The following is a 24,546-nucleotide window of genomic DNA, read 5'->3' as shown; positions in this document are numbered from 1 at the left end:
AGCAGCCATGGAGGCCTCATTTACAGCCTCGTTCCTAGTTATGCAGCAGGGAAGCAGGGGCAGGAAACCTGGGAAGCAGTTAGGTCTGCAGTGGGGGCCCTAACCCTGACCCTCCATTCCAGTGTCAGCTGCCACTACCCAGCCCTCACTCCTTGTTCATCCCCCCTGAAGCTCAGGCCAGCAGTTCAGGTGAGCGTGAGAGGGTCCTCTGCCCCCTTCCCTGTTATAGAAGCAATGTGCTTGGTTTTCTTATAATAGGAGTTTTGAACTTGAGTTGCAGGTGAGCCATTGCAGAAAGTGTTATAGTACCTGAGTCCTGACTAAATGTGGCGTGGCGAGATGTGAGAGCTCACAAGCTCTCAGGTGGACCCCATGTGGAGAACCTACAGTTTACTGATTATATCCTGTCCTTAGGTGTGGGCCGAGGGAGCCAGGGTGGGGTGGCTCAGCTCTTTTCAGATGACACCAGTGGTAGCCCTTCCAGGAAGCCTCTCCTAACATGGCAGTCCCTCCTCACCCTCCTGGATGAGGACCTGTCACATTCCATGGGTAGTCTGTTCTGGAACAGCCAGAATCACATGTGTCACTGTCACCTCAGGTCCCAGCACCCCATAGGTCGCCCCTCTGAAGCTTTGACAATATCTCACCATTAATTACAAAAGGCATCTGAAAGGGAAAGTGACTGATTGCTAAACAGTTGCCAATTCTCTGAACCAGCTCAATTGGCTAATTTGAAGGGACTGGGTTATGGTAAATGGAGGAGGAGGGGGAATGGACAGGAAACTAATTTTTACTGAGCAACACTTACAAACATGGGTTAAAGTAGCCATGAAAAGGGCCGTTTCACTGGGACAACATAAATGACAGCACTGAAAACCAGAGAGTGAGTGGCTCAGCTACAGTCACATAGCAGTGAGCTTGGGTCCATCTGAATGAAAAGTGCTTGTTCTTACCACTGTCACATTGGCGCCATCTGGAAAAGGTGTATTTGAACCTGGCACCGGGTGGTCGCTCTGGAGCCTCCTGGGGTGGAAGCTGTTGCTTCACTTGCTCTTCAGCCTTAGTGCTCTGGCACTGTGTGAGTATAGCTCACACTTACAGCTCCGTGTGCCTCCTCGGGGGCTCAGAGTAAACAGGCCCAAAGTCTTCAGAGGGTCCCACAGGGATTCTCAGACCTGGTCACAGGCTGCCACACAACAGGCATCCGCAGTCCCAGAAAGCCTCCAGTCTCTTCTGCTGCCTCCCAGAATGCCTTGGGCCTGTGAGGAAATTAACAATTGAGTTTGTATGGGGAGCTCTTTGTGTGTAATGAGTAACAGCCGAAATTAATGTTTAACATGCGCGTGAACAGCAGGTCTTCCGAGGAAGGGGGAGAGGGGCGTTCAGTGAGAGCTATGGGATCACTCACTTTGTTGGCTAAATGTTACTGAGGGACAGGCTTCTCTGGATGTTTTTTTCTATCTGACACATTAATGAGTTCATTAGTAATCCTTAAAAGAAAATGAAAACAAAAGCATCAGCATGTCGTAGCTTTGGATCCTCTATTAATCGTGCTGATGGAAGTGTTCCTATAGATGCCTTCTTTTCCTGTGTGGGATTCAGTGAGTAGCCTTGCCCTTCTGCTTGGCAGGGCAGAGATGGCAAGCTGTGTGAGTTCAGAGCCTTGCCTGCCCTGGGCACTGCTGGGTCCCCACCCAGCTCCCTGCCTGGTGTCCACTGCGTGCTGGGATGCGCGTGATGTTGCTGAGTCAGGCCAGGCCCTGATAGTGGCTGTGTGTGTGTGCCTGTGGCTACTTGATGTTCTCATATCTCTTGCGTGCTGGACACCTATGCCTGCCAACCTGACTTCCTTTCCTGCCTGAGACTGAATTCCCTGTGAGAAACTGAATGTGTGTCCTTCTGTTTGAGGAGGAAGCCACTGCCAGTGCCTCTTGAGAACTGGCTTATCTTTCCTCACTCTCGCTCCTCATTGTCTGCAAGTGGGCAGCGGCACAAACTTACTCAGTGAGACTGAAGATTGGCCATGTGGAGTGCCTTCCCCAGGTACCCAGCCTTTGCCAGGCAGCTCCATGGGCTTGCAGATGGAGGAATAATCATTTGCCCAGGCTCTGGGAGACTTATGGGTGTCTGCCGATGCAGAGGTTACCGATCACACAGGCCCTTAGCCTTGAGCGATTCCTAGTAACAGGTAGCAGGTGAAGGAATCTGGGGCTAGGGCCATGGTCTGCATTTAAAGCTGCCATTTGCTGCCAGTGACAATTTGTCTGTTTCCTCGTCTGTAGGATGAGGTGACAGTAGGCACTAAGGTTGGGCTGTTGCATGTTATCCCTGTTAACTGCTGTGAACTCTTGAGACCTGTTGTACCATAAGGAGAATGTGCTGAGCTTGTTTCAAGTCCACATTCAGGGCTAGTTAACTGGAGGAGCCGGTCCATTTCTAGCTCTATGTTTCTCGTTGGAATGAATTGTGTGGAAAAGGCAACCGCTGGCAGCTGAGGAGGCCTCGGTGTTTCCTTAATCCTGTCCATAGGTCTTCTGCAGCCAGTACTCAGCTCTGGTGTCCATGTAGAGGACAGAGGTGAGTCCCCTCTGCCATCCTGAGTCTACCTCCCCAGGCAAGCCACAGCTTTGTGAGTGGTGTTCTGGAACTTCTAAGCCTTTCAGTCACCAGCCCTGACTCTTCCACCTTTCTTCACACTACCTGTGAGGGTGGCAGTAGTGCCCCACAGCCTGTATGTGTGTCTTCAAGTTGAGGCTCCTTCCCTAGAGCTGTCCTAGAGGGAGGGCTGAGAGGTGACCAGGCTGTGGATCTCTGTCTCATTGTCTGTGAAATGGGAATTCTCGGGTGTCTGGCTGTGCGTTGGTAGGAGTCAGTGACAATGCTGTGTGCAGGTTTGGAACACTGCAGCTGCAGAGGCCTGTCATGGAGGAAGCAAAGTTTTAGTGGCACTCAGGATTGTATTCAGGGCAGTCCATGAAAGAGGTGCCTGGGCATCTTGACTCACCCACCTCTTGTAGGGTAGTGGGACATCAGGAACCAGTGCAGGCCCAGAACAGCCACAGCCAGCCGCTGTTGTCCCCCACAAGGTTACAAAGAGGGCTGCTTCTCAGTTCTGGCTTATCTGCTAAGGGGCCGTGGCAGCTGGGAGTCCCTCCCCTCACATGGTCTCCTTCTTCAGCCTCACTGTCCAGGCTACAGGCTGGCCAGCAGGGCAGTGCCAACCCCACTGGGTAACACTAGGTTGGAGGAGGCCCAGCCACTAGCCTGGCATGGCAGCCTACCTTGGTAGTTGGGCCAAGTTCTATGGCCACACAGACCTTGTTTGTAAAAACATGGCACAGTAGCGCAAACTCACAGATTATGAGGATGAGAGGAAAATGTAGAAGTACTAAATATAAGAATGAAGCCATTTCCAAGATGGTTCTAAAGTAATTTGGTTGAGACTGGTGAGGTGGTTTGGTGGTTAAGGGCACTGCCTCCAAAGCTGGAGATTTGCCTGCCCTCAGGTCTGCAGAACCCACTGCACAGAGCTAGCAGAGAAGGTCCAACCTGAGTGCCTTTCTTCAAAGGATGAATGGAGGTTTGGCAGCCCTGCAGAGCTAGGCAGAGACTCATTCAACGGGTATTGATCATCACCTATACACCAGGTCCTATTCTGGGCCCTAGAGAATTAGCAATAAGCAGTACAAAGTAAGGTGGCTGCTCTCTTGGAACTTCTTGAGATTTATGGAGAAGTCCGTTCCAATACAGGTTTCTTTATATTTGTGAATATATAAAACACACACACACACACACACACACACACACACACACACACACACACACACCTCCCTCTGAGTGTGACCATGGAAAGGGGTCTGCCACCTGCCCGGACTATTTCCACAGCCCTTCCCTACCTAGGTTGTTAGCAGCCCTGGTTAGAGAAGTTTAAAAAATACTCCCAGCATCACGATGGCACCGGAGAATGAAAGCCAGGCATCTCTGACTTAAGTTGGGATACAGAGCTGCTACAGGTCCTTCCTCTCCTTGCTGGAGTCTGTGGACCATTCCCTGGAGCTAACTGCGTGGCAGAAATGTACTGGGTGAATCCATCCAGTTCTGTGGAAATGGCTACATTATTTCCTGTAATAGACAGATGCTGGGATGGCTGTGTAGACAAAGCACTTCAGGACTAAAGGAGGCTAAAGGAATTCTACCTGGGACAATGCTACTCCAGGAGGTAAAACCTTCAGGCTGCACTTTGTGGAATAGCTAGGATTTTTGCAGTGTAATGAAGAAAGACATTCCAAAGGCTAGACAGACAAAGCAAAGACCCATGGAACCAGCCAGCCTGTGCTAGATGTCTCTGGAGCAGCACACACCCTACCAAAGTCTACAACCATGGGGAGAGGCCAGCTCCTCTAGGGAGTTGTGGGTAGCATTCCTGCCAGTCCTGGGGGCCTGTATATGCCACTCAGATGGAACAGCTGGCCAAGAGAGGTGGGGCACAGCTTCTGCTCACCAGACCTTGGCTGCTCTTGTAAAGAAGGCTGGCCCTGTAGATGCAGAGTCCTGGGCTCAACCTTGCCCTGCTGCTGTACTTCTCACACTTCCACGGTGGGAGCATTATGGAGGGAACATACACACACATATACACACATTTTCTGTGGCTAGAAGGGACCAGACGTCAGTGTGTGTGTATCAGGCTTCTAATACAGAGAGAAGGGACCACCATCTTGGAGACAATCCAGAAAGCCTAGTAAAACAAGTGGGGGCACTTGAGCAATGAGCCCTGTCCCCTGGCCACAACTGTTGGGTAGACATTTGGAGCCAAGCTGAGGTGCTGACTTGCTATCCCTGGAGACACACTGACTGGATCACCTTTCTCCTACTACCAGGGCAAGTCTCCATCGGGGAACTGAAATCAAATGCTCAGTGCCTCATTCTCCACAACCCCGAGTGGCCCCCCCTCCTGCAGGACTCCAACCTGCTCTTTAATTGTCTATCGGTGGGACTCATTAAATTCTGCCTTTTGAACAACTCACAGGGGCAGCATATTTTCCTCTAAATGCAGATATTCTTTTGAGGAATTGTCTTTATCTCTCACAGAAAAATCACTAAATTAAAAGAATTGCCATTTAAAATTGCAGATTAAAGAGAAACTTAATTAGAAGGGATGGAAGCAGTTGTATTTGGAGCTTTTGTTCTCGTCTCCTCCCCCCTTTGGTTGTCGAATCACTGCACTTGGAGTTTGTATATTTGTGTTTTAGGTGAAGTGATTTGCCTAATTAAGCTTGTCATTCATCACCACCTATTCTTACTTAAATACATGGCTGAGGTATTAATCATGCCACGGGATGTATAAATTAATTCATTGAAGAATTACAGTGTCGACTAGAACATTCTTAGGTTTTATCCTATTTATCTGGTTTAAAAAGCTGGTTAAGTTTTTTCATTTAGTCATGCGTGGAGCACCTGTTACCTTGCAGGTACTATATGAGGTGGGACACAAGTGGTACCTACCTATGCTACCTCCTATTCATAGTGGCTCTTGGGAGCCAGGCAAGGAGACTGGTGATGTAGATGCCATGGCTGAGGGAGTTCTGAAGTTTCCTGAGAGAAGTAGCTTCTGAAGGGTGATGGAGACAGCAAGATGTCTGAAGGCCTCCTCACCTGTACCCAAGAGCCTGAGTTCCAGGGCTCCATGGTTAAGAACACTTGGCTGCTCTCCTAGAGGACTGGACTTGAGTTCTAGCCTCCATATTAGGAGCTCACACTTGCTTACAACTCCAGCTTTGGGGGATCCAGTACCCACTTCTGCTTGCACAAGCACACAAACACGTGCATGCCACACATCTTTTTCCTCTGTAGCGGTGGTATGTGGTCTACATAGGAGGACCTGTCCTACCATGCAGCTGGCTGTCAGTTCCTCTGTGTCTGTCCATGCACAGTATCTAAATGAAGAGGAACAGACTCGGGAAGCAATGTGGCCCTGGGTAGAAGGGGAGGAGTCACCTAAAGGCAGAGTTTGTACCCTATGAGGAGCTCTCCCCACCCTGCTCCAGCCATTTATTAAGAGTACAGAGGGCCTGTAGAAGTGCTATGAGCCTTGCTAAAAAAAACTCAGGGAGATTCTCCTGGGGCAGGACTGGGTTCAATAACCAGTTACAGCCAGTCCCTCAGATGTGCAGCCTGATGATAAGTCCTGTCTTGGGAAGCTGTCTTGCCCCATTTTATATAACAGAATGCTTGAGCCCACGTAATTTATAGAGAATAGTGGGCTATTTGAGATTATGGTTCTGGGTGCTGCAACTCCACAACCTGATGCAGAGAGAGGAAGGGTGATCTGGCAGCCGTGGAAGAATTCTGGGGCATTACTCTTGCTCATGTTAGCTGGTCTAGTTAAGAACTCAGCATTCATTCCTGAAGTACCCACAGTTCAAATACTTCCCCTAAGGTCCTGCTGTTCAACATTGACTCATCAGCATAGGAACTTTGGGGGACACACTTAAGCCATACAAAACCCAGCATTTTCAGAGCCTCTCTTGCTCTGAAAGTGTCATGTGCCAAGCAGAATGTTGCCCCACTGTGTGCTGCCTGTGCCCCAAGTGATGGCGCATCCGTCTCTTCCTCCGTTCTCACAGCCCAGTTCAATGGCAACGAGAAGCGGCAGTCTTCTCCATCACCTTCTCGGGACCGACGGCGCCAGCTCCGTGCTCCTGGAGGAGGCTTCAAGCCCATCAAACACGGGAGCCCTGAGTTCTGTGGGATCCTGGGAGAGAGAGTGGATCCCACCATCCCACTGGAGAAACAAATGTAAGTTGAATGATGCAATGCCGGGGGCCACCCCTGCTCCCCTAGATGCTGTGCCCTCCTCCATCCGCGTCTTTCTTGTAAGAACACACTTGATCACTGGCCCCTTGTGAGAGTCTTGGGAGGTCAAAGCTCCTGACCCCTGGCCAGTCCTTGCCTCGTCACACCATGTTGCCACCCTGACCCTCAGTGCCTGGCAGGAAGGATTTCAAAATCTTCAGCTGTTACTCCCCCCCCTCCCCCCCAGTTTTCATCCTAGTTGCCAAGTCTAAACTAAACCTTCCCCTCAGTGTGAATTAGATGTCTTCTGTAGCTGTGATGTAGCTTTTCTGCTGTATCCGCATACTATTCATCAGCTCAGGCCTTTGCACTCTTGATTTGGTTTCCCCAGTCCCTTTCTCCAGAGACAGATTCTCTCTTCTTGTCACAGTTTGAGGTCCACCCATGCTGCCCTGCCCCTCCTCCCAGCACTGTGTCAAGAGTGGTCCTTTCACTGCCCTTCCTCTTGACCGTGATGATACCTCCCTGCTCTGCCAGGTCCCTATCCCTGTGACTCCCTTACTCTGGGATGATGTCCCTGCTTCCTTGGTTTCTTACCACATCAGTACTTGGGCTACAGTGAGTTTCTCCAGGCATAGCAAGTAAAGTACAGTAAGGGAAACTGAGGCCCAGCCGACCTCCTAACCTAGACTCCACTCTCCCTTTGCCTTCACCTCCCTCCTCATGGACTCCTCTTATCTCCAGCCCAAGCATGTGCCCAGTGCAGAGTGGGACTCTATAAAGTGCGAGATTATGCTGGGTGGTGTTGGCACACATCTTTAACCCCAACACTCATGAGGCCGAGGTAGGCGGATCTCTGTGAGTTCAAGGCCAGTCTGGTCTACGGAGTGATTTCTAGGACAGCCAAGGCTACACAGAGAAAATCCTGTCTTGAAAAACCAAAATAAATTAAAAACAAAAATAAATGAATACATAAATAAGGTGAGAGATAGCTGATGGTTACCAGCAACATTGCTTCTGTCTACCGAGTTGCTACCAGTCTTGACCTGAGTGATACGGGTTTTCAGGCCACATGCCCTTCTCCAGGGCTTCCCTGACCATTCATGCCAAAGAAGGCACCTTCCACCACAGCAGTTACCGCCCCATCACATTTCCTGTGTTTCTGTGAAACATCTGTGTCGTTCACACTGGCTCCTGTCAGGCCCATGAGAGCAAGGGTATAGTGAGTAAATACGGAAGAGCCCAGTTGCGATTGGATGGGATGAATGGCAGTGGTGGAGTCTTCCTGACCCCTGGAATCTAACCTGGCTGGCCATCTCCACAGGCTCCAGCCTTTTCCCGGATGGTCCCTTGCTCAAGCCCAACAACAGTAGGCCAAACCACCCTAGATAGCCTGTGGTCTACAGCCTCCTACTGGCTGTAGGCTGCCTGCTGGGCTCCTGGCTCCTGATCCTGGGCCATTTGCCCTTCTTTTTGACCATCTACTCCTGGCCCCTCCTTTCTTTCAACATAAAGTAACCAGGATGGGACCTGGCAGCTTATCCTATTTCCCACCAGGGACTACCCCTAAGGAGGCCCCCAGAGAGAGGCTCTTGTCTGTCTCTCCCTGCCCCTGAGCTCAGGGAGGGCAGACAGCGGGCAGCAGTTCCCTAGGGCCCTTTCCTGCCTCCCCAAGGGCTGTTTGGTTTCAACTGGAAATCATGATCCTAATAAAGTGCTTTTGTCACTCAGGCCACCCCTCCTGAGCCTGGTCTCACCAGATCTGTGACCGCTTATTTGTGAAGCCAACTTTTGTTTTTGTTTGGCTATTTCTCTCCATGACTGCTTTGGGCCCTGGCATTCCTGGAAATTTTCTCATTGTGTAAGAGCGTAAACATCTCCAGCCTGTGGCTATGACTCTGTGTACCCATTGAAAGAAAGACAGGTTAGGTTGGCAGTCTATAGTCTCTCTCTGATCATAGAAACATGGTTTTCATCTCATCCTGTGGCCAGGTGGGGCCATATGCCCCCTGCACCTCATGTCCTTCCTCCTTCTCTGGCTCACGTAGTATCCAGAAATGCAATGCCGGGATTCTCATTTTCACAACTGGTGCCAGACCAATTTTCAGGAACAGGTTCCAGCCAGTCTCTTTCAGATTAGTGAGCTGCCCTCTACTTTGCCCGTATGAGGCTTCCTATCGGCATGTTCTAGGAGTCTGTTTCATTGAAGGAAATGTCCTGGGCCTCGCTGCCTGCTCCTGTCCCCACCATCCCTACCCCCCTCCTGCTGCTCTAGCCTACCGGTCTTTCCATTGCCCTTTGTATACCAGCCTTGTGCCCGCACTAGACTCTGCCACAGCAGGCTCTTTCTTGATGATGTTCTCTGTGACTTCCTCTCGCCTCCTCAGGTCTGTACTGCTCGACCCTTCTTCACAGGCTTTCCTGGTCACCCTGCCTAAAATATCCCCAGCCATGTGACCCGGCCTCACTTTCATCTCCTTAGCACCTGTCACCACGGGGCAAACTTGATGGCCACAGATGGACTGCTTGCACGGAATGTGAGCCCTCTGTGGGCAGGGCCCCAGGGGTTTGTTCCTTCTTCTCCCTCAGAATCTGACATGTGGCAGACACTGGCGGCTGTTGAACCTCCTCACAGGGAGCTGGCGCCAGCAGCTGCCCTCTGAGGGTGCTGGCCCTCCCTGGAGATCACCCTGGGGGCGCTGTGCCCACCCGGTTCTGACTACCCTCTTGTCCTCTCCGCAGATGGTATCACGGAGCCATCAGCAGGAGTGACGCTGAGAACTTGCTGCGACTCTGTAAGGAGTGTAGCTACCTTGTCCGGAATAGCCAGACCAGCAAGCATGACTACTCCCTCTCCCTCAAGTGAGTACCGCCTGCCCTCTGCCTACCCCAACACGGTGGAGTGCACTTGCATGCCTCTGGTGAGGAAAGGGCACACTCAGTTTCCCCAAGAACCTTGTCTGCACTAGTTATTTTACGCCTTGGATTTTAATTTAGCTTCATCCTGGGGGCCCAGAAAAGCTGTGGTGGATGCCACTGCTGCTTTCCTGGGGAGGAGAGGTTTATCCTCAGAAGTATAGCCACTAGCTTAGAAGAGTTCTCGTGTGCAGTGAGCCCAGACCTGCACTGGGCTCTTGGCATGTCTGTCTGTCTTCACTTTCATCCTAGTCCTTTGATGGGGAATGTGTTGTCTCGGTCTATAGCCTGGGAAACGGAGGCTTGAGGAGAACAGGTGACTGATGAGCATCTGTCTGACCCTTCATGGTGCTGGGTAGCTGCTCTGAAACCCTTTCCTATTGTCCAGGTTGTCTTCTGGGCATATCTGTCCTTCATATGCTCCATAAGTTTAAGAGGGAATGCCATGAACCAGAAAAAAAAAAAAAAAAAAAACCCTGGGGTTACTGCCTGTGGCCACTTTGCAGATTGCCAGGTGTTTCTGACCCATGAGCTGTTGAAATAAACAGATTTAGAAATAAGAAAGAGGTTGTTGGGTTTTCTTTTTTTTTTTTTTTTTTTTTTTTTTTCCAAGTGAATGTTTAATTGTTCAGGGATACTGCTAGGTAGGACTCGAGGAGATTTTGAATCCATTTTATAGATAGGAAAATTGGGGCTCATAGGAAGAGGAATTCTCCAAGGACACAGAATTAGTAACACAACTAAGGTATGAACCAGGTCCTACATCCAGACATACTGGTTACCTTGCCTCCCCTTTGCCCTGGGTCATTGCCAGAGGCTCATGGTGGACAGTGGGCTTGGTGGCACTTTCTTCCAGAAAACCTTGTACCCATGCTGGCAGGGTAGGCTCCCTGTCACAGGGCCAGCTTTCTCCCCATAGTTCAGACAGTCTCCTGCTGTCAAGAGAATGGTGCTGCTGGCTTGTCGCTCCCCTTTATCTGTCTCTTCCTCGAAGATCACATTGCTCCTAGAATCTCCATTGTCTGGCCACTGTAGAGGGGCTGTTTAGATGCGCAGTAGGAGGAGCAGAGGCCCTGTGTGCCAGGGTCCAGGGCCTTGGCAGGTGTCAGCCTTCACATTTGGTGCATGGAGACATGCCTGTCCCCGAACCTAGTCTAGCTGGCCCTGTGGATTCAGCAGAGCTCTGCCTGTAGAGAACACCTTGCTGAGACCCTGCGGTCTCTTAAGGAGTCTGCAACCAGCTGCTGAAAAAGTGGCCCAAGTGAGCCCATCACCATCCATGTTTCCACCCCTGAGCAACATCTCTTCATTACCTAATGTGCATAGAAACCAAGGCACATGTTGGTTCCAGAGGCCAAAGGCTTGGCCCTTTTATCCTTGCTGTGTGTCATTCTTTGGATTGGCCCTCTCAGGGAGTTGTGGGTGTGTCTTGGTTCTGCTTTTATGGTGATAGGCTTGTCATTCAGGTAGTCTGGGTACTGTGGTAGCCAGTGGGAGGCCGCCTCCCTCCTTGGATGTGGCCTTTACAACTCTGAACCTCCCTGCCCTGGCCTGTGAACTGGAATGTTTACCTGTTCTAAGCCACAAGCATCTGGTCCAATCCTCATCGCCTGTGTGACCTAGTGTAGGCCCATCCTGTCCCTGCTTCCTGCCAGTAGCCTTAAAAGAATTGCTTGTAGTCCAGTTAAGAAACCTGTGGTTGGGCCTTGGTGACACTGCCTTTAATCCCAGCACATAATGAGGCACAGGCATGTGGATCTCTGTGAGTTCAAGGCCAGCCTGGTCAGCTGGCAGGTTGTAGGCCGCCTACGATTATATCATGACACTTTGTGGTCCTGTCTTGCTACTCACTGCTTGGCATGTCCCTTCCCTTTCCTGTGTTCATCATCAGCATGAAACCAGCAGAAGTCGGGCTTTGACAATCACCGTAGACACCACTGTCTCTGGCTCCCCCATGTGTCCCTGTCTTTTGATTCATTCTCCACTTTTTGCTTGGTGTGCATTCTCTGACTAAACCAACTGTGTTTCCCCAGCCAGTGGCATCCAGCATGCTAGACAACAGCACTTGGCCACCAGCCTGGGGTCTAGTTTGTTGACCTGCCCCATCTGATCTAACCACCAGGCCTACTGTGGAGTGACTACTGTTCTAGCACAAGGAACTGCAGCTGGAGAGTTGGTTTTGTTCCTCTAGAGTACCATCCCTGAGAGTCAGGGGGTATGCTCACCCAGGCAGAGTATCCTTGAAGGAAGGAGAGCTGGGGAGAGGTGTCTCCCAGAACAGCTGTGTTCTGTGACCCCTGTCCACAAGAAGAACAGCCCTGCTGCTATGGGTACTGGCTGCTTTGGACAAGCACCACCTTTGCCAGCCTGTGTGCAATATGTGGTTTTCTCACATCCTCAGGCCTGCTGCCAGCAGCCGGGAGAATGGCAGCGTTCGCGCGCGCGCGCGCGCGCGCGCACACACACACACACACACACACACACACACACACACACACACAGGTTGCAAGCTGACATTGGAATTCCAGCTATGTGTCTTCTCATCCTCTGGCCATTTTCATGTGGGCCTTGGGTCTTTCTGTGAGAAAGGTCTGTGAAGGAGAATATACTTGGGGAAGCCTATTCCCCTAGAACAGGACCCTCTACCTGCTTGATCTTCCCTTGGAAGAGTTTTGTTGGAATTCTATGTACCTGGCACCAGGATCTATAGTCTGGGCAAACTGCAAACTCATAACCCTGCTCATTCTGACTGCCTTGTTGCATGCAGGATAGCACAAAGGGAGTTGGATGCTCCGAGGTGACCCGAAGGAAGTGGTCACTACCACCAAGGGCCAGAAGCTGCAGGTGAAGCTGCATATGACCCATAAGAGATGAGAGTGTTCCTCAGGCAAGGGCATCAGTAGAGAGAAGGTAAAGGTGTGTGGTGTTGAGGAGCCTCATGGGACTTCTGTGCCTCCTAGAAGAGTGTTCCAGATTCTCAGTGACAAGGCCAGCAGGTCCTGCTCAGAGTTCTGTCGTCAGCAGATAGATGTCTATGGCCTGCACATTTATCCTCATGCAGGGGCTAGGGCATATTCCCAGATCTTCATCTGATGTCAGAGGTCTGAATAGCCTGCTAAGGTCTCTAGCAATGCTGAGGCTTAAGCTGTGGTGCATGGCTGTGTGTGTGTGCATGCTCCTCTCCCCCCCACCCCTGTTATATTTTATTAGAAGGCCTTAGGGTGTCTGTTGTGAAAATGACTCTTTAATTTATATAAGTGAGAAAATAGCCCCAGTGGAAAATCACAGTGGACGTAACTCTGCCCTTGAGTGTATATTTGACTATTCTGACTATGAAGACTTGCTTCTGTGGGGACCATTGACACCCCTGCATCTGACACTGCCCCCCCCCCCCAACCCAGCTCCCTGTGCTCAGTGTCTATACCCTGTCCTCCGTCACATCTCAGATGTTTCTGTCTCTCCCTCTACCGTGGTCAACACCCACCTTTGAAGCTAGTTCAGAGAGCCTTCAAATGGTTTTTATCACTCTCCAGTCTCTCCTGCTGCAGATGTTTCTCTTGCTACCTTCTGCGTGACAACATGTACTAGCTAGCCTAATGCCTACTGCTGGTCCTAGATGTGTTGGGTATGCTCTCTCCAGCCAGGCAAGCAAAGGGTTAGACCTTTAGCAATTGATGAGAACAATATCAAAAGCTGCTGCCTCTCATTTCTCTGGAAAGGCTGTCTTGGGCCTGGGGAAAGGGGATGAGGAGCAGTCTCATTAATAGGATTCTTCAGGCACTTTGAGTATTAGTTCTGCAAGTTTTTGCAAAAGAATCTGGACAAGATGTGGGAAACAGATCTTCAAAGGCAGCAAAGTTGGGACTAGGGACGTTGTGAGTCCTGCTAGGTGTGGGGGCTGCTTCAGTGCCCATTCCTGTGTACCTGGGGTGGGTATACAAAATCACACTTGTGAAAACTCCCCAAGGACCCAGCCCCAGCTATTCCCACTGCACTGGGCCAGGTGCTTCCCTTAGGACTCTCACAAAAGCACCTTTGGCTTTCAAGTCCCCAGAGACAATTGCCTGCTTACAAGGATTGACCTATCCTCATCATGTCTCCTGCTCCAGCCTGAGCATTTGATGCATCCCTCAGCCTGCATGCTTGATCCTACTTGCTGAGGTCCAGCCCTGCAGGCCTTCACAGCCTGGCAAGGAAGAGAAGGCACCTAGGAAATGCATTAAAATGTTAGGAGCTGACAGGTCAGAAAGTACCCTGGGCCGCACATGAGGGAAGGGACCAGAGAGAGATTTGAAGGACAGTAGGCCTTAAGTGGTGGGCAGTAGAGAGGTGGCAGGCACAGTGTGCTAAGGACAACAAATCCCACACCGATGTGTGCCCAGGAGTGAGTGGCACAGCCTGACAGCCTGGTTAAAGGATGGGGCTTTATCTCACAGAGAATCAAGGAGTCCCTGCAGGGTGTACCTAGGAAACAGTGATGCTCTCTGAGCCTTGTTCTAGGATCATCAGACATGAGTGTTGACATAGAGAAAGGCTACAACTTTGGCCTCCCTGTGTTCCACATGCCACATCTCTGTGACCTGAAGTCTGCATAGTCAGGGCACTGGCGGGGGACCTACTGTGAAGGGGTTGGAGGGGGTAGCACGAGAGCATCCTCCTGGCTGCCCAGTCAGAGGCACTTTGGGTAGAATTATGGCTCGATCTTTCACCAACCGTCTGATGGTGGGTAAATGGCTGCCCCCCTGAACCATGGAGAAAACATGAGGGTCTGGGTTCAGTCCCTACACTGCAAACAGATGATAGGAAGGCGAAGTCTGAGGTTCGATCGTAACACTTGCTTCCTGTTGCATGGCTCTGCAGTGAATCCACGAAGACTTCCCTTGAGTCTGAGGATAGAGGAGGGCCCACCTCCATCTCATGGAGTGGGGTGGGGTGGGCACTTTATGAAGAAAGACCTCTGACCCTTTGCATTTGCCTGGAGCGGCCGGTTGTATTGGCTTCTGGATGCCCAGTATCAACCAGCAAAACTGCCCTGGTTTGTAGGGGAGTGTAGGTAGGTGTTATGGATCTAGAAGAGCTTAGGGGAGGCATTTCAGTTAGGGGTGTTTTCTTTCTCCTCTCCCCTCATTGGTTTGTATGGTGAAGGAGAGAGTTTTCAAACAGTCCAGCCAGGCAGGCGAGTGATTAATCTTAGTTTGTTGCTGCTGACAGCCAGGAGCAAGAAATAATAAATGTTTGCAGGGAGGGGAGGGAGGAGAGGAGGGAAGAGTGTGAAGAGACGCTGAGCCCTGCATCCAACAATGGGGAGCACAGATTTCTCTACCTTCTGTGGAGTCAGCATCAGAGTTCCAGGGCTAGGGCTCTGGTATTATAGAGGCTGCATAGTGTGTACAGTCCCCAGGGCCCTAAAACAAAACAAAAAATCACGGGAGGCTCCAAAAGCTTCACTGCTCCGAAGAGGAGACATGTTTGGCCAGCCCTCCAGGGTTCCTCGACAGCTGAACTCTCTTCAATTGAATGACTTGAGTCCAGCCAGCCACTCTCTGGTCTGCAACAGGGCTCTGAGAGCATGGTGAACCCCTGTAAGGGCAAGCCTTCAAGGAAGGCACTATGTGTGCAGTGTCTAGCTCGAGCACAGTTACTACTTGTCTGGGGACCCCACATTGCCCAGCTCTGACCACAGGGCTTTAGGCTTGCCCATGTGTCTGTGGTCTCCTGAGCTGCTGAGTTCAATGTAAAATGGAGGAGGAGTAATGCAGGAGACAGCCGTGATGGGAGGAGGGGGACTCTGTCCTTGGTGAATGCAGAGGGTTGGTTAGAGCAGTTGAGGGTAGAAAGGGGTGGGATGGTCCTGTGCAGGCCCAGTGCTCTATCTGGGTGTACCTGCCTCAGAGCTCTTGACCAGCTCCCCAAGCAGCTGTATTATAGAATGTCAGTTTCTCTCATCTGCACACTTAATGAAGAGACAGTGACTAGAAGTGTCTCACACAAATACACCTTGAGCAGGAGCCTGGTTGACTGCTGGGCTGTCTTCCTTGTAAACTTTGGAAAGCCACAGGTTGTAAGGGAAGGGGACTCTGCCCATATCCATACTCTTACGATGGTGGCAATTTGATACAGGTACCCATGTGGCAGCTACAGTCTACTGTAGCCCAGTTCCAGTGGATCTAATGACCTCTTCTGACCTCTGTGGGCACTGCACATGCACACCGAGACCCGGCACTTGCACACGTAAAATAGAAATAAATGAATCTTTAAAAGAAAAAAAGTTTGTGTGGCTACACCTAGAGCAAACCCCACGACTGAGAACTTAAGTTCCCAGACAAGGTTCAAGTTTGGGCTGCCCTCTTCTGGACTGTGCCAGCTTGAGGCATTGCGTGACTCTGACCTGTTTCCCTTGGTGGCTGTAGGTGATGGCTGTCTTAGGAGGTTGGCTTTCCCTTTCTCGCGCTCCTCACAACCTGTTCCACTCCAGCTCTCCCACTGTACCCTTACACCTTGTGAATGACAGGTTTCTTCTTACCAGACTGTCATTCTGGCTTCCCTGACCCAGGGAGCATGCCAGGGAAGGAGCATTGAAGATGTCATGGGGTTTAGGGAACAGAAGAAACCAAGGTTCAGACAGGAAGTCGTTCCCCAGTGGACTTGGGGTGTGGCTTCAGTGTGCAGACATGACCCCTTAGAAGAAAGGGGGGCTGGCTCCCGCTCTCTTGGGTTGTGGTCACAGCGTCCTGCAGGGCAAACGCTGCATCTCCAGCAGCAGTACTAGAGTACACTGTGAAGTGGGACACCCACAAAGGGGGCAGAGCTTGAAGTGTAGCCCTGCCTCTGAGTCCAGTCTTCAAGCCACTGTGGGAAAATGCATCCTCATTGTTCCCTCTTTATAAGGAGGAAACTGGGGTTCATTCAGAGAAGCTAGGAACCCGTTCTGGGGGCGGGGGTGTGGGAGTGGGGGGCAAAGCCAACACCCCAGGCTCTTGTTCTTTCCTGAGCCCTCCCCCCCATAGTTCTTTGTTCCAACTAGATGTGGAGGTGCTGCATGGAAACTTGAGTTATCTAGTGCCAGGCAGAGGCTGAAGCCAGCTAGGTTGGGAGCGAAGAGCTGGCCTCTTGGGAGGCAGCTGCATCACCTCAGTGAGGGACAGGGACAGTTGGTGGATGGGTGACAAAGCAAGAACGAAAGGAATGGCTTAGTTGAGGACTGTGTCCAGGTTTCTGAGCAGCTAGGGAGCTAGGGTAATCAGGGATGGCTGGCTTTGAAAAGAACTGGGAAATGCCCCTTCCAGATTCCCTGCTTCCCTCCTGTTGTGCAGGCCTGGGAGGCAATATGTGCTATGCCCATTCTGCCTCACACCCCCAGTCCACGCCCTTTGTGCCAGGAGGTGGTGGTTGTCCCCTCCCAGGTCCTCTCCAGTGTCTGAACCACCCCGATTACATTTCCAGCAGGTTTTTAATTATCTCCTATCAGCCTGTTTCCATCTGTCTGTGTAGCTCAGCCACCAGGGGAGGCCTTCCAACTGCCCATTCGTCACCAGGAAGCCTCCATGGCCTGGACACCTCCCTTTGGAGGTGCTGGCTGATCTCTCCAAACCAAAACATTTCTTTCCAATCACCCTCACACCAGCTTGTTAATATAATGTATTTAATAAAACTTTGCCAGAGCCATCCAGGAAATGGTTGCTTTGGGCCTCTGGGGAGATCCCATGGGATGCTATAGAGAGAGAGGCCATGAGGGCAGCTGCAGAGCATGCCTGCATGAGAAAGTGCCTTGGAGCCAGAGGATCAGGTGTCCACAAGCGGCTTCCCTCCTCTGTGCCTCTGAGGCCTCGCATAAGGACGGACGGACATGGAGACTTACGGAATTGTGCTCACCTATGACATTGAGAGGCAGCGGGGTCACTGCAGTCTTGGTACTGACCTCAGAGAGAGGGGTGTGGTGGAGGGTTGTGTTTCTCTTGATAAACAATCCAGAGCTCCCATAGCAAGCCCCATCAACCTTAACTAGAGGCAGTTGGTGGATCTCAAAGCCATCATTCCATACCATAAAATCACAGATCATATGTAGGATTTAACTGTCCCCTAGATTACCCGGTAGTTGGAGCCAAAGGGCTGCTTTACCTGGGTCAAGACTGTGACAAGCTGCTGACTGAATTGCCATGTCACCTCTGGCTCTGCAAGGTTATGATCCCCTGAGCCTGTGAGCATTGTCTTTCCTTCTCCCGTTTTCCTCATAGGTGTTCTTGGGATTTGAGGCAGATTTATAAAATCAGACATTGCCTTTTACAGTCCTCATCTTGGCTTCCACAGCTCAAATGCAGAAGCTATAAAAGCTCAGTTTGGTTTTGTGTGTTGGGGGGGGGAGTATGAGTGAAGAAGAGCCTCCCACTCCCCTGGCATGCATGTACATCCTGGCACTTCTCCTCCAACCTGCTTATGCCCAGGTAGGTCCCTCAGTGAGGAGTCCTTGCCCCCCAAAAGAGTATTTGCCACGCTTAATCAAGCATGTGCTTTTTTTTTTCTTTGTTTCATTCTTTTTAAGATTATTTCACCCAAAAGGAGTAGCAGAGATGGTTGGATTTGGCAAAGCTGGCTTATTAGAAATGCTTTAAATAGAATATCTTTTTACCACCCCCATTGAAAGTTTTCCTTTTCCACATGTGACTGGGTGTGGGGTACACCCCACCCCACAAGCAGAGAATTCTGATGGGGCATTAGGAGGCTTCTTGGAGGTGGTGACATTTGAACAGGGCCTTAGAGGATATACAAAACTGTATTAGCCGTCCTGTTGCTCTGACCACAGTGTCTAAAAGGAACAACTGCAGGGGAGGATGGTTTACTTTGTTTCATGGTTTCAGTCCATGGCAAAGATGATTTAAATTGAAGATTGGAGAGGAGCCACAGCCGTGTCTCCTAGATTTCATTGCCAGTTTAAAACCGGGCTGTGTAAACTCGGGACCCTGCCTTCGAACTTGCATTCTTGTAGCTGAGGCTGCTGACACCTAAATCACACATTGAGATGACCAGGAAGCACTAGAGAGGTGGCAATCAAGGATGCATCTTTCAAGTTTAGATCACTGGGCAGTCCTGCCACTCCCCAGAGCATCCCACTTTGCCTCTCAAGATCAGGGGCTCAGGGAACTATGCCAGCCACCAGCAGTCATAGTCCTGCATCCGTTACACAATTCTCTACCACATCTTGGCTTGCCAAAGAGCAAGCAACGTGCTAGACACAGCCTTCCATGAGGTGTGAGGCATCTGCTCTGCATCCTGAAGCCTCGTGGTCTCTTGTGTTGGGAGCTGACTTAAGCAGGCTGTGAGCGGTGTCCTCTGAGGTGCCAGGGACAGTAATGACAAGCTTGGGACACTGCATGTCCCAACTAGATCATGTGACGTGGGCACCTAGACTATGTGTTCCACCTCTGCAGAGCAGCACACCCCTTCTGAGTTCCAGTTCAGGCTGTGGAAATAATCTTTCTGTCCAGAATGGTTCTGAACCCAAAACACCATCCAGGATTGATGCTTTGTGGGAATCACACTTTTAATAGTAAGTTCTGATGGTGAGTAACTATAGCTAATTACTTGCAGCCATGCTGGGGGGGGGGCATAATTAGTGTGGCCAAACCCTGGCCAAATAATAAAATGGAGGCCTTGTTGTGTAGCAAGGCAGAAACCAATTTCATTAGGGAGCAAAGATGTAGAGATTTAATTTTGAGAAAATTCTCTACCTTACGGAAAGAGAATATCAGTAAGCTGCCAGAATGAACATCCAACATGAGTGGTTTTGCGCTCCAAAAGCCCAAACTTCTGAGATGTGACCGTGACCTTTTGGAATTGTCTATCTTCTGTGTGGCCTAAGCTGTGTGTGGCTTTTGCCTGTTTGCCATCTTAAACATGTGTCCTTCGGTTTTGGAAGAGAGGCAAGAACTTTCTACATCTAATGGCCGTAAGGGTTCAGTAGAATCCTGTCCTTTGAAGAGTGAGGAGGTGAAGGAGAATGATGCCCTGGGAAGGTCAGCAGGCATCCGCCATTAGTGATGGAGTTATGCTCATCTGCCAGGACCAGTGGCCTTAGTTAAGCAACCCCAGCAGCAACACCAGGCAGGCCAATTCGGTTGTAAACACAAGAGTGACTACAGTGGGACATTATGCCCTGTAAGGACAGCACAGAGAGGAGTTGCCTCCTGTGCTCCTCTTTGGCCTTCCCAGGACAGATAGACTGCTCAAGGAAGGCCTGCCAGAACCAGAGCTTAGAGCCACAGCTACCACCAGCAAGCCATGAGTGCATTTCAGCGCAGTGGGGAGGAGCTTTTATATTTTATATATGTGGCTGGAAACTGAGCTCCCCAGTGCGACAGGTGAGCAGTGAGGGCAGGCCATCCATGCTCACACAGAGTGTCTGGGTAGCTATCACAAAGGCGTTTTCTCCTCAGATGGAAGTAGAAAGGTGCTTCTCCAGTTTCAGGGGTCAGGATCCCCCTGGAAAACATACTGAAGGCAGATTTTGGCCCAAAGAGGCCCAGGGCAGCAAGCCTGGGAAGTGTATTCAAGGTCCCACCCTAAGGAACAGCCTTTGAGAACCCACTCTGCTCCTCCAGCCATGGGGCCCTGGGTACCCGTGAGAGTGGAAGGCTTTTGTTCTGTTCCTAAATAGCCATTTCTCAGCATGAGTTTAATCAGACATCAGGCTTCTAGGTATGAATGGGTGGGACCTCCATGGCAATCTGCTCCCATCTTCATTGTGTAGATGGAGAAACCAAGGCCTTGGAGGAGGAAGCAGGCCAGAATCCTGAGTCTCAACCCTGAGCTCAGAGGGACTACTACTGCCTGGTTTCCTGAAGACAGCTTGGATTTTTCCCATTGGGAATCACTAGCGTTCATGTGTCTAGGCTGTTGACAGTCCACCATGTGCCTTTGAACTTCCAGAGAGGAGAAAACCAGCCTGAGGTTAGAGGACTATTGAGCCTGGCCTAACCCAGACCCCAGTGTAGGAAGATGGCTTTACCTTGTGGGCTCTGTGGCATGGACGGATCACAGCTCCGCCTGCCGCTGGGCCTCGAATCGGTGTCTTCTTTCTGGGAAGCTCTGAATATGGTAATGCTCCCACCAGTGTTTATTAGCTCTCAGCACCCAATAGAGGTCATGTTTATTGATAGACTGTGTTTGTTAATATAGAGATCTCTCCTTTTTGGATCTCAGGTCACCTGGGTTGGCCTTAAGCTTATGGACTAGCCCAGGCTGGCCCCAAACTCCTGATCCTCCTGCCTTTGCACCCCAAGTGTTGGGGTTCCAGATTTTCCGCCACACCCTGCTTTCCTCTTGTTTTCTCGTGTTGACCCATCACAACAATGTGGGTTTGTTTTGTTTTTGCAGTATTGGGGGGGGGGTTGAACCTTAGGCTTCAGCATGCTAGCCAAGTGCTCTACCACTGAACTACATCCTTCTACCTACTTTTTATTTTCAAACAGTCTCTTAAAGTTACCCAGGGTAACCTTAAACTCAACTCTGTAACCCAGGCTGGCCTTGAACTTGTAGTTCTCCTGCCCTGGCCTACCAGAAAGCTGGGATTACAGGCCTGAGCCACCAGCTGGGTGGAAACAGTGTACTTCAGAGGTCATGAAATATCACTTGATGTAGGGAATGAATCTCAGATCAGTAGACACCCTGCCGGTATCAGCTGCTCTGCCCACTGATACTCAGTGACAAAGTTGGGGCCATCACCCAGGCCTCCCGACCAACTAGGGGGACTACAGCCAGAGGGCAGCCTGGCCATCAGGGGTTTGAGGTTGCCAGTTTGGCCATGAACAACACACCGGACAGGCTTGGGGGGGGCATGCTGGGCCTGGGCCCAGATAGATTGGAGCCAGCAGACAGACCAGATGGGCAGCGGTTGTGTGGTAGCTCCTCCCCAGCAGGGGAAGCCAGGCCCATATCAGGGGCATAGCCCTGGGCCCTGCATTTGTACCAGAAGAGACACTGCCTACCCTTCATCTGTCAGCTCAGACCTCAGAACCTCAGGACAGCCCTTACACAGCTAGTGAGAATGCTTTGCTCAGGTGAAAGGATGAGCATAAAGGGGCGTGGCTCAGGGGTGTGGCTCAGGGGGTTAGCATGGGCCTCAGACCCAGAGCTAGCTGGTCTAGGGCCCTGGGTTGTATTCATCCTTGTCTCTCAAGTATACTATGTCTCAGACCAGGAGTGTTCTCCTTCCCATGGATACAGTTTCTGAAATTTGGTTATGGGAATAGGTGGCCAGGTGCCAGGAGTGGTCTTGGAAGTAGTTTAGAAGCCTCAGGAAGCTGTTTGGCAGGTCCTGTGTTGTGTCTTGAGTGTTTACCAAGGAGCCAGATGGCCTTGCTGTAGCCAAGTGGTCTATTTGTTTATCCTGATGTGTCTGGGAGGACATCTAGGTGTGATTCCAGTACTGGTGACTAAGGAGGAGTGTGGCTTTACACTTGACACTACTGACTCTCTAGGTTGTGTTTTGTTTCGTGTGTTACCGTCCACTTAGAATCTTCCTTGGCTCCCTGCTAGATGCTAAGCCCTGGGCTGTCGAGACAATGAAAAACCCTACTCGGGGCAGGTGTGGTGATGGGCCCCATTGAGAACCTCAGTCTCCTAAGGAGAGACCTGTCCTTTTGTCCTGAATAGATTCTCTTCATCCCTTCTGGCCCAGCTTCATGACTCCTGTCCTGGGTTGTCTGTGTGCCTGTGTCTCCAAGCATAGAGTGTCCCTGTCCCTCCCTGTGCCACCCATGCAGCAGTGTGTCTCGCTGGCTTGAGAACATCAGTGGAGGGATCTCCACCTTCTGCAGAAGGTTCCTGAAGCCCAGGGACACAGGCTGCTCTATGAGACTGAACCAAGATCTGTGACTTGAGTCAGTATTGGGCCGGTGCCAGCTGCCCCTGCCAGCCCTCCTGCAGGTTTGTGTTCGCATGTGATCAGAGGACGGGTGGGTGGGAACACTGGCCCTGGAGGAGGCACCTACCAAACCTACTGTGCTATTTATGAACCTCAGCAAATGGGATGCTCACTCCTTCTGCCCACGTCTTGTCATTAACAGCTGCTAGAATGACAGTTCATGTGGATTTTCTCCCTAGTAAAATTGCCCTTATGGTCTCATCTTGCCCTCCCTCCTCTAGGTGTGTGAGAGCGAGCCTTTACTGTACTCTCTGTGCACCTGCCTGTCTGTCCTCCTGAAGATGGCACTGCATTGATGCCTCGTGATTTACAGAAGGCTTTCACCCTGGGCTGTCACTTTGAGCTTGAGGAATGCTGGGTGCCTCAGGAAGGCTGATCCCTGCCAGTGCCTTTACTGGAAGTGTAATTATTTGGCTATAAATCAAGCTGTTTGGCTCAGTAGGGATTACATTTAGACATTGCTCGCCATTTGGGCAGTCTTTGGCTTGTCTTTGGAGGTGGTGGGGTGCAGGTGTTCACCCTATGTCCTGTCAGCCTGTCTGTCCTCCCACTTCTTTGAGTTGGGAGGACATCTCCTGGAAGGAGGCTTGGGGCCCCTAGCTTGTGGACTCGGCAGCACAGTCCATAGCCAAGGACACCTGTTCTGCTGATACTGTTTGAGAGCTCCAGGGTCCTTGCCCTGTGACCCAGAAAATTGTTTCTCCCTCCTTCATTTGGGCATTTGTTTTTTCCCATCTGTGCAGTGGGTGTAGGCAGAGATTCCTGTCCTGTCCAGTCCCACTGCAGTTTAGTCCCAAATAAACACATTGATACTTGTATTAATTATTAACTGTTTGGCCTATGGCTCAGGCTTCTTACTGGCTAGCTCTCTTTTCTTTTAATTATTAACTCGTTTCTGTTAATTTGTGTATCTTCACATGGCCTTAGCTTACCAGGGTGCCCTAGCCTCTTGCTTTCTTGGCAGCTACATGGCATGGCATCTCTGCCTTCCTCTTCCCAGCATTCTCCTAGTCTGTAGCACCGCCTGTACTTCCTCCCTGGCTCAGTCCTGCCTGTCCATTGGCTGAAACAGTTTTATTCATCAACCAATAAGAGAGACATATATTCACAGCATACAGAAGGACATCTCCCATCAAGTGGGCATCTGCATTTAGTGCCAGTCCACCTACCAACCTCCATCATGAACCAAGATCTCAGGTGACCAGGCCCTGGGCAGCACTGCCTGTATGATGACCACACCTCTAACTCCCAGCACTGGGAGCGGGGGTTCAAATTTGAGGTTAGCTTGGGCTTCATAGCAAGACACTGCATGGGGTGGGGGGCTTGTTTTTGGTTTGTTTTTCTAGACAGGGTTTCCCTGTGTAGCCTTGACTGTCCTGGAGCTCTGGAACTCCCTCTGTTGATCAAGTTGGCCTCAAACTCAGAGAGATCCACCTGCTTCTGCCTCCCAAGTGTTGGGATTAGTCATGTGTATTCGTGTTTTGCCTGTATGTATGCCTGTGTGAGGGTGTCAGATCTCCTGGAACTAGAGTTACAGACAGATTTGAGCTGTCATGTAGGTGCTGGGAATTGAACCTAGTTCCTCTGAAAAAGTAACCAGTGCTCTTAACTGCTGAGCCATCTCTCCAGCCCCAAGACTCTTATCTTCTCCCCCTGACCACCCCCCTTAAGACAGGGCTTCTCTGTGTATCAGCTCTGGCTGCCCTGGAACTTGCTTGTAGACCCGGCTGGCCTCGAACTCACAGAGATCTGCCTGTCTCTGCCTCCCAAGTGCTAGGATTAAAGGTGTGAGCCATCACCAGGCAAGACACTGTCTTTTCGTTTTGTTGTTCTTGTTGTTGCCCTGTATGCTGAACACAGCCTGTACCCTCCCAGGCCAGGTCTAGAACCTAGTCCCTCCACTGCTGTGGAGGACAGGC

The 24,546-nt window shown here is 50.8% G+C and overlaps 1 protein-coding gene across 1 annotated transcript in view; it reads left to right on the top strand.

Annotated features, from left to right (window-relative positions):
• Positions 1-24,546, top strand: part of Shb (SH2 domain containing adaptor protein B) — a 108,575-nt gene that overhangs the window by 78,680 nt on the left and 5,349 nt on the right. The window contains exons 4-5 of the mRNA XM_051187725.1: positions 6,624-6,795; positions 9,535-9,654. Coding sequence (XP_051043682.1) covers positions 6,624-6,795; positions 9,535-9,654 — 292 coding nt within the window. The remainder of the gene's footprint in view (positions 1-6,623; positions 6,796-9,534; positions 9,655-24,546) is intronic.

The sequence above is a fragment of the Phodopus roborovskii genome, unplaced genomic scaffold, assembly GCF_943737965.1.
Source record: "Phodopus roborovskii unplaced genomic scaffold, PHOROB, whole genome shotgun sequence".
NCBI classification, from domain to species: Eukaryota; Metazoa; Chordata; class Mammalia; order Rodentia; family Cricetidae; genus Phodopus; species Phodopus roborovskii.
This window is presented reverse-complemented; position numbering and strand designations above follow the sequence as displayed.